The sequence below is a fragment of the Equus przewalskii genome, chromosome 7, assembly GCF_037783145.1.
Source record: "Equus przewalskii isolate Varuska chromosome 7, EquPr2, whole genome shotgun sequence".
Taxonomy (NCBI): Eukaryota; Metazoa; Chordata; class Mammalia; order Perissodactyla; family Equidae; genus Equus; species Equus przewalskii.
In genome coordinates this window covers 77,855,604-77,870,694 of record NC_091837.1, presented here as the reverse complement: position 1 = coordinate 77,870,694, position 15,091 = coordinate 77,855,604, and the positions used below count along the sequence as shown (strand labels likewise).

General features: G+C 45.6%; 1 protein-coding gene across 1 annotated transcript in view; it reads right to left on the bottom strand.

Annotated features, from left to right (window-relative positions):
• The window catches only part of LOC103553878 (O-acyltransferase like protein-like), a 65,745-nt gene that overhangs the window by 21,714 nt on the left and 28,940 nt on the right, over positions 1-15,091 (bottom strand). The window contains exons 6-8 of the mRNA XM_008524618.2: positions 12,027-12,206; positions 10,905-11,007; positions 4,560-4,661 (exon numbers count right to left, since the gene is read on the bottom strand). Of these exons, the coding sequence (XP_008522840.2) occupies positions 4,560-4,661; positions 10,905-11,007; positions 12,027-12,206 (385 nt within the window). The remainder of the gene's footprint in view (positions 1-4,559; positions 4,662-10,904; positions 11,008-12,026; positions 12,207-15,091) is intronic.

Here is a 15,091-nt window from a genome sequence, read left to right as displayed (position 1 = left end):
GAGTAATTTTAATAATATATTTTATCTAGCCCAATATAGCCAAAATATTATTTCAACAAGTAACCAACATAAAAAAAACATTAAGCTATTTTACATTCTTTTTTCTTTTACTAAGTCTTAGGTGTGTATTTTACACTTACATCACATCTCAATGAGCCATGTGTGTCTGGTGGCTACCTATCGGACGTCGCTGGTCTAGAGTTTAAAAGTAAGGTTGTGGCAGGGAGGCGCACACACAGGAGTCTGGCATGGATTCTGGGTGGGCTGCAATCACAGCATTCTTTTAAAAGAGCAAATTTAAAAATTCAGGGTAGTGCAACCAGAGCAGAGCACGTGACCCAGCAGCACCTCCGAATATCTCAGTGGCGGTGTCAGGACCCAGTTGGTGGTGTGGCAGATGGGAAGGGCAGGTCTGTTAGAGGTGCCCCCTCCTAGCAGAGTCGTGGGTCAGCACCCAGCCTCTGGTCTGCACCCAGGACCCAGACCTGTTGGCCTCCTGTCATCCCCACAATAATAACATCAGTGGGCATGCAGGGAGCAGAGTTGGAATTGGTGATTAAAGTCAGAGAGAAAGGGCAGGGCTGACCATGCCAAGATGCAACTTCCCAGACCAGCTCAGGCAACAGCCACAGAGCCCTCTCTTGGTCCTGGTTCCTGCCAGATTCGCCGTCAGAACGAGCTGCCTACCAGCTGCTCCCACCGGCCTTAGGCTCCCACCTCCCTGGCCTCCCTTCCCACCATCTGTCGCCTCCCCCTCCCCAGAGAGAGGAAGTCATCCCCCTGCCCCCTTCAGAAGCAGAGCTCAGGTTAGACGCCCTCAGGAGAGAGTATGCGACAGGCAGCGTCCCCCACCTGTTATCCACAGGAGGCAGAGGCTGCTGTGTGGACCACACCCTGAGTAGCGAGGCTACATGGGAAAGAACAAGACACGTGAGCTCTAGTTTTGTCTACATTTTTCACGCTGAGAAAATCATATAACTTCTCTCTCCCCCCTGCTATGGAAAAGGGGGCCGATGATTGCTTAGGTTTTTCCAAGGAGGAGGATTCCTGCCTCTGAAGATTTTTTGAGAATGAGATCAATAAGAAAACAGTTTGAAACATTGAAAACATCATATAAATGTGCATGTGCTCCATTTTGTCCAAACCTCCAGTAGATTTAAAGTCAAAGTGGGTTTTCAAAGATTAGGAAGTACGATACTAGTCAGTGTCACAGAGGTGTGAGAAGCAGTGTTCTCACACTTGGTAGGTGGGAAGGGACATTGGAAAATGGCCATCAAAACATCAGATGCACTGAACCACCAATTCCACTTGTAGGAATTTACTCCACAAACATGCTCATACAGTTGCACAAAAATATACAGGTTAATACGTGATGGTCCACTCCCACACAGCACCACCCCAGGCAAGTTTAAAATCAGTGAGGTGGGTTCCTGCATGCTAATAGAGAAACACGCCAGCACTGAATCAGTAGGTGAAAGAAGCTACGTGCAAAAGTGTACAGTATGTAGGATAATCCTATCCACGGGAAAAAAAGTGCTTATAAATACATGGAAAGTTTCTGCAAGAATTCACAAGAAACCGTTAGCAAAGATGCCCTTTGGGAAGTAAGACTGGAAGGGGGACCCTTAGTTTTAATAGATAACTTTCTTTTACAGTTAGACATTTTTATCACAAGCTATAAAAAAATCTAATGTTTAAAATGTGGCTCCTAGTTGGACTAATCACAGCTTTAAGGGTCTGGAGCAACTACTCGCTCTGTTTTCCCCGGGATAATTTCTGTTCTGACTTACTTCTACAAGTCAGGTTTTTGCATTTTCTTATAACTTGCAATGGCTCCCAACTGCTCTTTGATCTCCTGCCCTGGCCCTCCTGCTCTTATGCTCTCTTCTCTGCCCTGCAGCCAGAGTGATTCTTGCAAAATGTAAATCAGACCACACCCCCTACTGGAACCTTCCAAAGGCTTCTTTCTTGTCTCAGAATGAAACGGAAAGTCTTCAAGGTAGCCCACAGGCCCTACACACCTGGGCCCTCGGTGCCCCCATCCCCACCTCTATGACCTCATTTCCTCTGCTCCCTGCATCCCTTGCTCCAGCCCTGCACCTTTGGGCTCTTTGAGGTTCTTCAAACACACCAACCATACTCCCTCCTCAGGACCTTTGCACGTGCTTCCCCCTGAGCAGACCCTCTTCCCCCACAGCATTTTCCTTGCTTAGAATATTCCTGTACTTCCTTTAAGGTTCTTGGTAAACGTCACCGTCCCTGACTACCATTCTAGAGGAAGACCCCGTCTTGCTTCCTTCTCCAAATTATCTCTTTGTGGCACTTATGGTTACTGACCTAATATAAATTTATTTGCATATTTATTTGTTTCTTTCCACTTGGATGTAACCCTCCCATGCCCGAAGGCATGTGCATGGCTGATTAACAGCTGAATCCTCAGAGCTGAGGACAGTGCCTGGCACACAGTGGTCCCTTGACAAATACAGACAGAGTGAGTGAACAAGTGGCCTTATTTCCAGTCCTCTTGGAGGTAAATAGGCAAGTAATAAGTCGTAACTGAGCCATAACAGTGAGTTTTGCTGGCATGAATGAGAATATTGAAATGACCAGGAGCATGGCTGCTTCTTCACTGGGTTTACCTTAAGGAGGGTGAGTTCAAACTATGGGTTGGTGATACTTCCCGCCATTTTCAACATAGCTTTTGTCCCAGGTTGGACTCACTGTCTTCCAGGCTCCAGTGTGGCTTCTCCCAGAGCTCCCTTTCTCAAGAATGTCACCACCATCTGCCACATCACTCAGGCTAGAAAATTCTATTTGCTCTGTCTCCATTCCCACCACCAATTGCCAGTCCAAATCCTGCTCTCCTGCCCAGATATTGCAATAATTTACTCACTGGGGTCCTCGCCTCCATCTCACCCTGTAAGGCCCCCCACCACCACCCCCAGTGCACTTGCTGCTCTCACTCCTGCTTTATCTGCCTGGTCCTCAGTCCCCAGCTCCAGGATTTTTCCTGTGAAGCAAGTTTCCCAGGCAGAATTTGCCATGTCATTGGATCCCCCACCCCAAGCTCTAACTAACCCATCTTAGCGTTTATTACTAAGAACCCCTGGCCTGAATACCAGTCCGTTTCCTCCAGTAGACTTCAGAGCAGGACAGGCTACTTAACCCAGTGCCACCTACCCAAAAGCTATTGAAAGAATAGGCATTCTGTCCTTCCCAGGATGAGGGCTAGATTTAATAGAGCTTGCAAGGAACCACAAAGGCCGATGGTGAAAGGAAGTCAATAAAGGTCTATTCCATAGCTCACGGTCATTCTTAACCTATTTATAGGAAAAGTTAAAGGGTGTATGTAACAACAATAGTAACAATGATAACTTATACTTACTGAGAGCTTACTAGGTGTTAACGCATTTTTTTAAGTTCTTTACATACGTTATTTCATTTAATCTTCACAAGAGTCCAATGAAGTGAGTGCCGTTATTCTCCCCATTTTTGAGAAGAGAAAACTCAAGCACAGAAAGATTGAGACATTTATTCAAGGTCTCACAGCCGGTAAGTGATGAAGTCAGAATGCAAGCCCAGCAGACAAACTACAGAGTCAAATCTTACCCACTCCATTTTACTAGCCCAGAAGATTATTTCAACATTCTCTTTCCTAGTCATGACAGTGTCATGTAACAGGAGGGACATGGACCATGAGTAATGAAACCCGGGCTCCAGTCCAGCAATGAACCATGATTTAGAAAACGTGTGAATGGAAGCATCAGGTTGCGTGAGTTGAAGTTTCCCTTTCTCCCACAACGTCGACTGTGTTATAACATCACTGCCACTCTGTTATCCCACTGATTCCATGTTCTTTCCCCCTATTTCAGCCCTTCTGCTCCAACCAACTGCACATTCACAAGAAGACGATCATCCATCCTGCCTCCCTCTCAGCAGAACGACCATTATCTCAAGCTTCAACTAGCCCCTCTCCTGGTTGTATCTTATTTTATTTTTATCATTATCATTAGTGCTTTTATTTATGGACCAATTAATACCCAATTACAGGAGCCATACAAAGTCTCCTCTTGACTATAGATTCCACGTCAGAATGTTTATTGAAATCTGCTGCCCATCTGATGAGGAATAATGATATTTTTGGCAGTAAAAGAAACCAGTTTTCATGGTATTTGTCCTAAAAGAATTTGAACTACAGTCAAATTCTATAGTCAAAAAACTATATGTCGCTTAACGACAGGAATACATTCTGAGAAATGTGCCATTAGGCGACTTTGTCTTTGCAAAAACATCACAGATGGGATAGCCTACTACACCACCTAGGCTATATGGTACTAATCTCATGGGACCACCATCATATATGTGGTTCGTCATTGACCAAAACATTGTTATGCAGCACAAGACTTATATTAAACCAGCAAAAACCAACTGTATTTAAGGAAAACTTTTCTCTCAGTTTATTTTTCTTTGAAAATTCTTTCAAAAGAGGGTTAAAGACTGAAAACTAACAAATTATTACATAGCAGTAATGAATTGAGAAATTATATAAATAAACCTACCTTGTAAGGCGATTGAAATAGTATCTGAGTATGACATTAGCAGTTATTCCCTTGTCTGAATTCTGCTGCATCTTTAAAAATGACCTCGCACTTAACCAGCCGCTGAGGGAAAGAAAAGCATAGTCATAGGAATTACTTGTTGATGAGACAGTTCATTGGTTGATTAATTCGGTTGTCTCTATCAAGATAGAATAAGTTACTCTACAAGAACAAAACGCCTCCAAGTCTTAAAACAATAGTGTTCTTCTGGCTCATGTTACTTGTTCACAGCCAGTCACCTTGGGGTCAACATTTTCCTCACTATGGGACCCAGGCTGATGGGGCAGCCACCATCTGAAAGTTCACCAGTGACCATGGCAGAGGACAAGACAGTTCTGGAGGGGCTCAAACCAGCAATTAAATGCTCTAGTCCAAAAGTGACACACGTAAAACTTTTAGCCTAAGAGTTTAAGGCTCTTGGCATAATGACAATACCAGGTACCACTCATTGGTCAGACCTAGTGATGTGGCCCACCCAACCACAGTGGGGCCAGGAAGCAGAATGTCACCAAGTGCCTGGAGGGAGGAGATCCAGAAATATTTGGTGAACAACACTAATAACTACCACATTAGTCTCTTGCAATAATAACGTCAAGGCCTCCCATTTCGGTACTACCACTCATTTTCAAAGTACTTTCACTGATCCAATTGCTTTTGCTTCTCCAGCCATACCAAACAACTTTGCCATAAATATTCACTGAGTGAGTGATCAAATAGAGGAATAAACAACCCTACTAGGCAAAAGGGAAGATATTACCTAATAGGGGAACAAAGACTGTTATGTGGGTTGCCCAAGATCCCAGTTGGAATTCTTAACCAACATATCCTGATGACAAAGTCATTACCCAGAATGTTCAGCTAAAGAAACCGAGGATATGCCTTTGAGTTATAACTTGAGGGTAAGCACATTTGTGAGTGTTTCCCAACCTTCTGACATTTATACCAATAACACTTGTGGGTGTTTCCCTAAGGAACAAATGTATTTGCTATTGCAAAAGAAGGTTGTGCATGTCGGGTGGGACTTGGAAGGGATCCGGGCCTGGGGGGGTAATGTCTTTATTCTCTGCCAGCTAGATTTTCTTTTAAAATGCAACAAGCTGGATTCACTATAATAGGAACAAAATTTATAGAGACATGTGAAAGAGAGCACTGAGATGTACAAGTAGGACAGCCAATACTGATCCCAGCCTTCTCTTAATTTCAGGAAAGAATGAATGAGGGGACTGAGCAATCCTTTCTTTTCAGAGTGCCTGGCTCCTCCTCTGCCAGCATGGTTGCTAAGCAAGGCCTGGGTCTCACTGTGTGTGGGCATGCACTGCCCAGCCTTTAAGTTCATAAAGACAGGACAAAGAGAAAGGCTGGCAGGAAGACAGGCTCAGAGCAATAGAACTAGTTCTAGGAGAGTAAGGAGATCCAGAGACCTCAGCAGACTGGGACAGAGTAAAATCCTGCAATAGAGAGGTATGAAGTCGCCCTGAGGGGTGGAAAAAGATTCCAAAACTGTCACCAGTGATAAGCAGAGTCTTCAGTCTTACCCTGTAAGCATATTAGTGATGTAGGGGAGGAAGACATTTCCTCTACCCACTCTAGGTCCTTCTGGCTGGGCTATGAAGTATGAGACAGAATAACAGGAGAAAATTAAACAAAGCTTTATAACATGTATATATGGGAGAGACTCATGAAAAGCGAGCAACTCGCCAAAACGGTGGAGGGTCTCATTTTGAATACCATCTTCAGCTACAAAGGAGGATGTTGGGGGTGGGGGAGTCAGTTATGGGAGATTACCAGAAAAGCACAGTAAACAAGAGTAAGGTTATTATGCAGATTTAAGGCCTTGCCTTCTGCACTGATAAGAGTTTCTAGAGATAAGGTCATCCCCTGTTCTTCCTGGTACAGAGAGGGAGACACATTTACAGATGGAGATTTCCCTTACAAATGTAAATGTCTCAGGCTGCCCCGTGGCCCAGTGGTTAAGTTCTCGTGCTCTGCTTCAGCAGCCCAGGGTTTCACCAGTTGGGATCCTGGGCGTGGACATGGCACTGATCATCAGGCCATGCTGAGGCGGCATTCCACATGCCACAGCTAGAAGGACCCACAACTAAAAAATACACAACTATGTATCAGGGGGCTTTGGGGAGAAAAAGGAAAAATAAAATCTTTTAAAAAAATGCAAATGTCTCTTATAAAGGGTACCTTCTGCTTTTCAGAGTTTCTCTCATGTCTGCAGTTTTTAAAAGTAACCAGCCCAAAATAATCCTCATACCAAAGAGACATATCTTGGGGTGGCCAATTCCAATCCCTCACAGTGACACAGTGGTTAAGACATGGTTTCAGCATGAAACAAACATTATATTTAACTTCTGGCCATACTCTGAGCACCACTGATAAAAGACACAGTACTCCTCAGGCCCCAGATGGAGCCAGGTGTCAGGTATATGGTCTTGAGGATAAGGAGGGTGGCAAGGGGTGGGGGAGGGAGCGTGGCATTTGTCGTTTTCTTGGATGTCTGGAATTTCAACAGCCTTGGCCTGTTTTGTATGTCTCAGGGCCAACCCAACGGCTTCTCTGTTGTCTCAGATTCCCACTGATGGCCCAGGGATGGCCAGTGACCTTTCATGCCCTTCATTCTTCCCTCCAAGTGGCAATTCTCCAGCTTGCGTCTTGGCGTTGGTTCCAGCCATCCTGATCTGCCCTGGCTGGCCTCCCTCCAGGGCTTAGAGCTCTGCCAGTCAGTCCCATCCAGCATATGGTGCCTTTTTTGCCTTGTTCTTCCCAGTCCCCTTGCAGGGAACAGAGTTCTGGTCTTTGCTGTCCCATGGATGCACCTCCCCACTGTCCAGGGGGCCTCCCTGGACTTCACCTGCCTGGTTAGACCCCGCTATGCTCTCCTGGAAAGCCTGGTGCCCAGTGATTCCCAAATCACTTCTGGGTTTGCTGCCCATGATGGACGCTGCACCGTGCCTTCTGGGATACTCTCTGTTGTCACCTTGGCCACCTCCGAGGTAGCATGAGCTGCCACCCTAGTGGACAGGTCTCAGATCATTCTGTGCCCTACTTTTTCTGCATTACCCCAAGAAACTATGATGTCAGAATCATGCCAGAGTCTTGAGCTAGAACAATTAAAATAATTCTGACAGCTATTTATAGAGCAGTACTATATGCCAAGCATGGTTTTAAGCACTGGTGACAGCAAAACACACAACAGAAAAAGTCCTGCCTTACATTCCAGTGGAGACAGACAATAAATACATAAATAAAATGGCGTCTATGGTACGTTGATAAAGAGGAAAAATAAATCAGGAAAAATGAAGTAGAGAGTGCTAGGTGGGTCCATTTTAAACAGGGAGGACAAGAAAGGCCTTGCTGTGAAGGTGACATTTGAGTGAAAACCTGAAGGAAAGGGAGCAAGCCACTGGGACATCAGGGAAGTAGGTGTTTCGGAAAATGGATGGTTCTTAGCAATCCCTAACTATTGTTCTGCCCAGCTTGGGAGCTGGTTCTCTCCTAATCCAGTGGTTCATACACTTTTGAATGGCATGGACTTGTAAAACTAAAAAAAAAAATTGGGGCACTTATCAGCAGATTGCTCTGTCATTGTTTGCTGATGACAACCTCTCCAGCATCCATCAATTTGTTCCCTTCTCTTCAGTTGTTCCCAACATACTGTAAATATGTTCTTGACTCTCCTCTCTTTAAATGACCTCTCTCTAAGCCCCATAAACCATACAGCAACACTCCATTTCTTTTCTCCCTCAAACAGCAAAACATCTTAACAGAGCTGTCCACGGTCAGTGTCTACACCCTCCCACCTTTGCCCCACTCCAGTCAGGCTTCCATTTCTACTCTTCATGGCCACTCTCATGACAGGGTCACCAGGATGCCTCCAGTTGCATATTCAACTCCCACAGCATTGAGCGTTGACAATGTTCTTCCTTCTTGAATTGCTTTCTTCTCTTGGCTCGCTGGTCCCCATGGTGTCTTGCTTATCCTCCCACTTCACTGGTCACTCATTCTCAGACTCCTTTACAAGCTCCTCCCCTTCTTCCCAGCCTCTAAAGGTTGGGACACCAGAGGTCCTAGGAGTCATTGCAGATCTGTCATTCCATTCTCCTCCCAGAGTGATCTGATTCAGCACTATGGCTTTAAATGCCGCCTGTATCCCAAGGACTCCAAAACTGGTGTCTCCAGCCTTGACATTTCTACTGAGCTCCAGGCTTACATAGCAAACTGCTTACCTAACATCTTTATGCGGATGTCTGAAAAGTTCCTTACTCTTAAATTGCCCCAAACAGAAAGCTCAGTTTTCCCCTCCAAATCCTGCTTCTTCTCTAATCTTTTCCATCTCAATGAATGCCATCACCATCCACTCAGTTATCAGAGTCAACCCCTAGAAGTCGTCCGTCCTCGACTCCTCTGTTTTTCTCACACTTCAATCCAACCCATCGACACGTCCTAACAATTCCACCTCTGAAACGTATCTTGAACATGTCCTTTTCTTTCTATCCCAGCCACCTCAGTCCAAGCCTTATCATTTCTCGTCTGAAATACGACAAAGTTCACCTGATTGATCTTCCTGCTTCTGTTTCTGTTCTTCTTAGATCTCTTATTAACATAGAGCCAGAGTGATCGTTTGAAAATGTTAGGTCATATCACTCTCCAAATTAAAGCAATCCAACAACTTCCCATCCGAGCAAGATTCATGGCCAGACTCTTCAGTATGGCCACAAGGCGCTACATGGTCCAGCCCTGCCTGTCTCTCTTGTCTCCATCTTCCCCGCTCTCCCCACCCTGCACTAGACTTCGGCCTTCTTCTGCTCCTTTAACAAGGCTCCCTCGCTCTTGCCTTAGCACTTTCGGGCTACTTGCTCCCTCTTTCTTGACCTGGGTTTTCCCATGGCTGGCTCCTTCTTGCCATTAAGGTCTCAGATCAAATAGCCCCTCATTCAGACAAGGCTCCTCTGACCTAATCGAAACAGCTTCCCGATCCCTCTCACAGCCTCTTGTTTAATTTCTTTCCTGATATTTATTACTATCAGATAATTTCTTGTTTATTCACTTATTGCTGGAAACACACACACACACACACACACACACAGACTCTAATAGAAGCACCATGAGAAATCCTTGTTTGTTTTACCCACTGCTGTATCCTTGGGGTCTAGAACAATGCCTGGCAAATAGACATTCAATGAATCATGATTGGATAGATGAATGCTTAGCATTTGATAAAAACATCACAATCACCATCTCCCTATAACAGAAGGGATATTTAGCCCAAAGAGGTAGAGGCAAGGCAGCCCAGTGGCTGGGAACATGGACCCTGGAGTCAGATTGCAGGGGTTTGGATTGTGGGCCCACAGGACTATCCCCTCAGTCTCCATTTCCTTATCTTTAAGATGGAGATTTAGCAGTCTATCCCTACAATGGAATATTACTCAGCCATAAAAAGGAATGAGCACCGATACGTGCTACAACATAGATGAACTTGAAAAATATCATGCTAAGTGGAAGAAGCCAGGCACAAAAAAACACGTGTTGTGTGATCCTTTTATGTGAAATATCTAGAACAGGTAAATCAACAGATACAGAAAGCAGATTTCCAGGAACTGGAGGGAGCGGGCGCTGGGAAATACTGCTTAATGGGGATGAAGTTCCCCTTGGGGATGATGACAATGTTTCGGACTAGACAGAGTGGTGGTTGCACAACATTGTGAAGGTACGAAATGCCACTGAATTGTTCACTTTAAGTGGTTAATTTTATTTCATGTGAATTTCACCTCAACAAAAAAGAAGAAAGAAAAAAATGGGAATTTGAACAAGAGCCCCTACTGTGTAGGGACATCGTGAGGATTAAGTGGGGTAATGCTGCAAAGTGTCTGACATTTATCACACAGTTAAGGAAGTTGATCTCTTAGTAGTTAATTTAAACAAACAGAGCTTTAGGAGACATCACATCATTTTCTCAATTTTTCACCTTTCCCTGGAGTGAGCGCTGGCAACTTTATCATGGATTTGCATCAGTCCATGAACCAGAATTTGAGAACCACTGAAACAAACAACTTTGATAAATAAAATCACCTTTCGTAAAGACCCATTTTAGAGAGCCATCCTAACTCATTTAATAAATTGGAGATAGAAAAGAGAGGAGCTGGTCACAGCAGTACTGTCCAGAGATGGACAGAAACAACATCCAGGGAAGAAAATGTATGCTGTTCAGTTTTTCTCACTAAAGTGAGAATGGCCACACACACACATCTGCCCAAACAAACAGCAACAAGCACAAGAGCAGAGAAGACACCTTATTACCTGATCAGGAAAAATGTGTCAACCCCCAGATAGAAAGGGCCACTCCGGGAATAAAGGTACAGTGGGTTTTTGAGCACTCTGGTTTTCCATTCAAGCACATTATCTGTAACAAACGTAAAAAGCAGCGTCTTTTTGTTTAATAGAAAAAAAACATGTCATTTATCCTTTTAGAGAAAGCAAGGAGAATACCTTCAAGCTTCAGATGTCTTGGGAAGGTTTTACGAGTCTTGTAATTAACTTAAGAGGAGAAATTGGGTCGGGAATAAAAGATGGTGACCAAGGGGGCTTGCCTGGTGGCGCAGTGGTTAAGTGCACACATTCTGCCTTGGCCGCCCAGGGTTCGCCGGTTTGGATCCTGGGTGCAGACATGGCACTGCTTGGCAAGCCATGCTGTGGTAGGCGTCCCACATATAAAGTAGAGGAAGATGGGCACGGATGTTAGCTAAGGGCCAGTCTTCCTCAGCAAAAAGAGGGAGATTGTCAGCAGTTAGCTCAGGGCTAATCTTCCTCAAAAAATAAAAATAAAAAAGAGATGGTCACCAAGGTACTAAATCGTAACTAAGGCTTCGAGCTCCCTGTGCTCACAGTGGCCACACCCCTCTTAGGGCTACAGCAGCATCACAAGTTCAGGGTCTGGTGACAATCTCCTGGGAAGTTCTTCAAACTGCCCTGGGCTGGCCCCCTGCCCTCAATTCTGATATGTATGTTTGGCCCCCGCTTAGAGAGTACCCCTGCTACCAATGAGAGTGCTCCAGGCATGTGGAACACTGATATAATACTAATGCAGAATGTTTATTTATGGTTGCCTGTTTATTCACGAGAAAAAAAAATGTTAGTTTCTGGCTTCGTTAATTATGACGAGATTTTGACAATGATAATACTCAGGTACCACTATTCACCTGGTAACCAGGTGCCTGATGTATACCTAGGAGGAGGTAAAGCAGCCACTGGAGACTGGCCTGGAAAACTCACTCACGGGAGGTCATGGCTATGTCTCTAACGCAGAAGGAAGGCTGCTCGTGGGGATGCTGCAGCCTCCCGTCCTAGGGCCCGACACGATTCCCTCCCAAGGAAGAGTCTCTCTTCCTTGACTGCTCGTAAAGGCTCATCGGCTGTCCGCACCCAGAGACAGCCACGCGGTCATCTGACTCGTGTGCCCCGACATGATCCAGAGGAGACTCAAGACTCGGATGCCATTCAGTGCCGAGCATGTGCCTCCTGGCATCCTTGTAGTCCAGATGGCAGGCACGTTCTTCTGCCAAGAAAAGCATCTCAGAGCACGGTCCATGGCTCCTAGAAATCCTGGGCAAGAGCAAAGGTGTTACTGTCCACCCTGAAAGCCACACCGATCCACACGCTGCCCCACAAACAGGAACCAAACCATGCACACTGATGACCTTGGCTGTCACCGGACGCTCCCTCGCTGTGACCCTGGACTACTCAGCTCAGTTCTCATGGTCCCCTCCTCATCTTTGGACCTTTGGACTTGACCCCCTTCCCCTGCGAAGCTTGACTTTCCTTATCAGACTTGACCCAGGGTTGGTGCCTACACTGCCTTGCACAGAATACGCTGCCCAAGATCAGGCCCCCGCGATGTCAACCCCTACCCCCAGCCCTGTTTCTCCAAGGGTTGGGGGGAAGGGGAGCTTTGACATCTTTAAGAATCACATGCTCCATAAAGCCAGCATTTCACTTGAAATGGCATCCCTGCTGCTCTCCCAAGAAAGAACCACTTGCAAACAGCATCCCTATTGGCCAAGTCACAGGTGTGGAAACAGAGGGGCATGTGGCACAGCAGCCAAGGGTGCGGGCCTCAAAGTTAGATGCTCCTGGCTCTGAGTCTAGCTGTCATTATTAGCTCTGTGACCTCTGGCAAGTGAATTAACTTCTCTGGCCTAAATTTCTACATCTGCAAAATGGGAATCAAAGTAGATCTTATAATCTTGGGATTATTATGAAGACGAAATGAGATAATGTCACAGCTACCACCATCACGATTTTAAGCCCTGTTGCTTTAGAAGTAGTTAATCCCTTCTACTTAATTTATTCCCCTTAATTTTTTTTAAATTTAACTCATCCTAGGAGCCAACTAAGTGCTGGAATTGTGACACGGGTGCCTCCCGAGCTCAAGCTGGCTCCAAGAGACTCATTATTTTCTCCTGAATGTAGCTTGGTGCCTTAAACATTGTGGGCACCAGAAGTGCTTGCAGAATTAAAACTTCTTTACAAGCGAGATCCGGCTTATAACCAAGCTCTGGAAATCCAAATCAATTTCTTAAATGGAAGAATGTAATGACCTCATATTTTGAGGTTGCAGCTGTAAATACGAGTTTTTCCATTGGAGTCGCTCTCGAATGGTCCTGCCTAAAGGCGCGAGGCTCACCCTTCCACTTAGAGGAATTCACTCCCCAGGAACTGGCTCTGCGACGGCACCATCAGCAGTGCTGGAACCACCAGGTGACCTGTGTCCTGGCTCCCCTCAGCATCCTGAGAAGCCAGGTAATGCCAGGGAGAGACCCAGGACCTGGGCTCTGCTGAGTTCCGCCAATTCCTTAACCTCTCAGAACTGTTTTCCTCCCTTCTAAACTGAGCGCAGTTTTTGGTGGGGTTCTTGTGAAGAGTGGAGAACAACATTTGTCAACCATCAGGCCCCATGCCTAACTTGATGAGCAAGCACTGAATACATTTTGCTATCAGTATTATTTTTTTCCCATCTAAATTCTATTTGTGGATTAGCTTAACTCAGCTTATAAAATTGCCTGAAAACAACCGGTCTACAGAGAAGACAGCCTCTCTGAGTCCCGTTTCGCTCACTTGTAATTGGAAAGTATTATAAAGCACAGGGGCACAGGAGGATGGATGAAACAATGCATGTGGTCAGTGGTTCTCCTAGTGGGGGTTCCGAACCAGCAGCTTCAGCATCACCTGGGCACAGTCCAGGCCCCATCACAGACCTGCTGAATCAGAATCTGCGCTGTGACAAGCCCTCCAGGTGACTCCGACACTCACCAAAGTTTGAGAACCACTGGGTCTGACGGTGCCTTAAGCCACCTTGCAGCCCCTTTGGGTTCTCTCTGTTATGATTACTGTAAGCCCACCTTAAGCAACGGACCACCAAGAGCCCTGACCTCTGGGGCCTGAAATCCATAGCTACTAACTTCATGAAAATGTCCTCAAACATTAGCTCATATTTTCCCATCTAAAAGCAGAGGACGGCTCATGTTATGGGAAATCACTCTAAGCAAATGCAATGATTATTTGGAGGATAAAGAACCAGGAATTCAAAATATCCAACCTGGCTCTAAATTCTAGAAGACTCAGCGGTCTTGGGTTGGTTTGACTCACTGGGGAGTGTAAAAATGGAGAGGAAAAAATGCTGATTCTGGGGGTCTCTCCACCTGGATTTTTATGTCCAAACATTCAGGAATGTGATGTTTTACTCTGATTGGATTGAATACAAAGAAACTGCTACCGCAACAGAACATGGAAACCCCGATTTTGAGGCCACAGTTAAATGTGGCTGCTAAAAAGCTAACACACACTTAGTGTTCGATCATAGAGTCTCATTTTGGGGGAAGAACCTAAAGTTTCGGTGACCAATTCCTGACACCATACCGGCTGTGCCTGCCCTAAATCCTGTGATCTGACCTCAAAGGGCAGGCCTCTGTGGGTTAGCCCTCTACCCGATGAAGCGGTGGTGAATCTGGGGGACCATATGCTCACCCTCACCCTCAATCTGACAGGTAGAAGCTCTTAGCAGGTCCCTGGAATCCAGTTGACCTCAGCGAGGTCAGTGTAGCCCAAGCAAGTGGTCTTGGCTAATTAAAACCCCGACACCTTCCTCCCTCTCCTGGCTTAAGTGAAGAGAATGAGGAAAAGAGCAACAAATTAGGAGGAGGTAAATACATATTATCTCATTTAATTCCTTCAACAAATCCCATTCTATGTCCCCATTCTACGTATGTGGAAACTGAGGTTTCTAGAAGTCAAACAGTATGACCAAGGGTAGAGATGGAAACCAATGCAGGTTTGACTGGGGACCGCTAAGCATGTGCCATGCCCACTGTGGAACATTCTACACGGCCAGGGAGCAGAGAGAGTTCCTGAACCGAACCACATCATGTGAAAAATAATTGAGGGTTTCTGAGACAGGGGAGACCAGCAAAACTGTCCTCAGTATCTAAGGA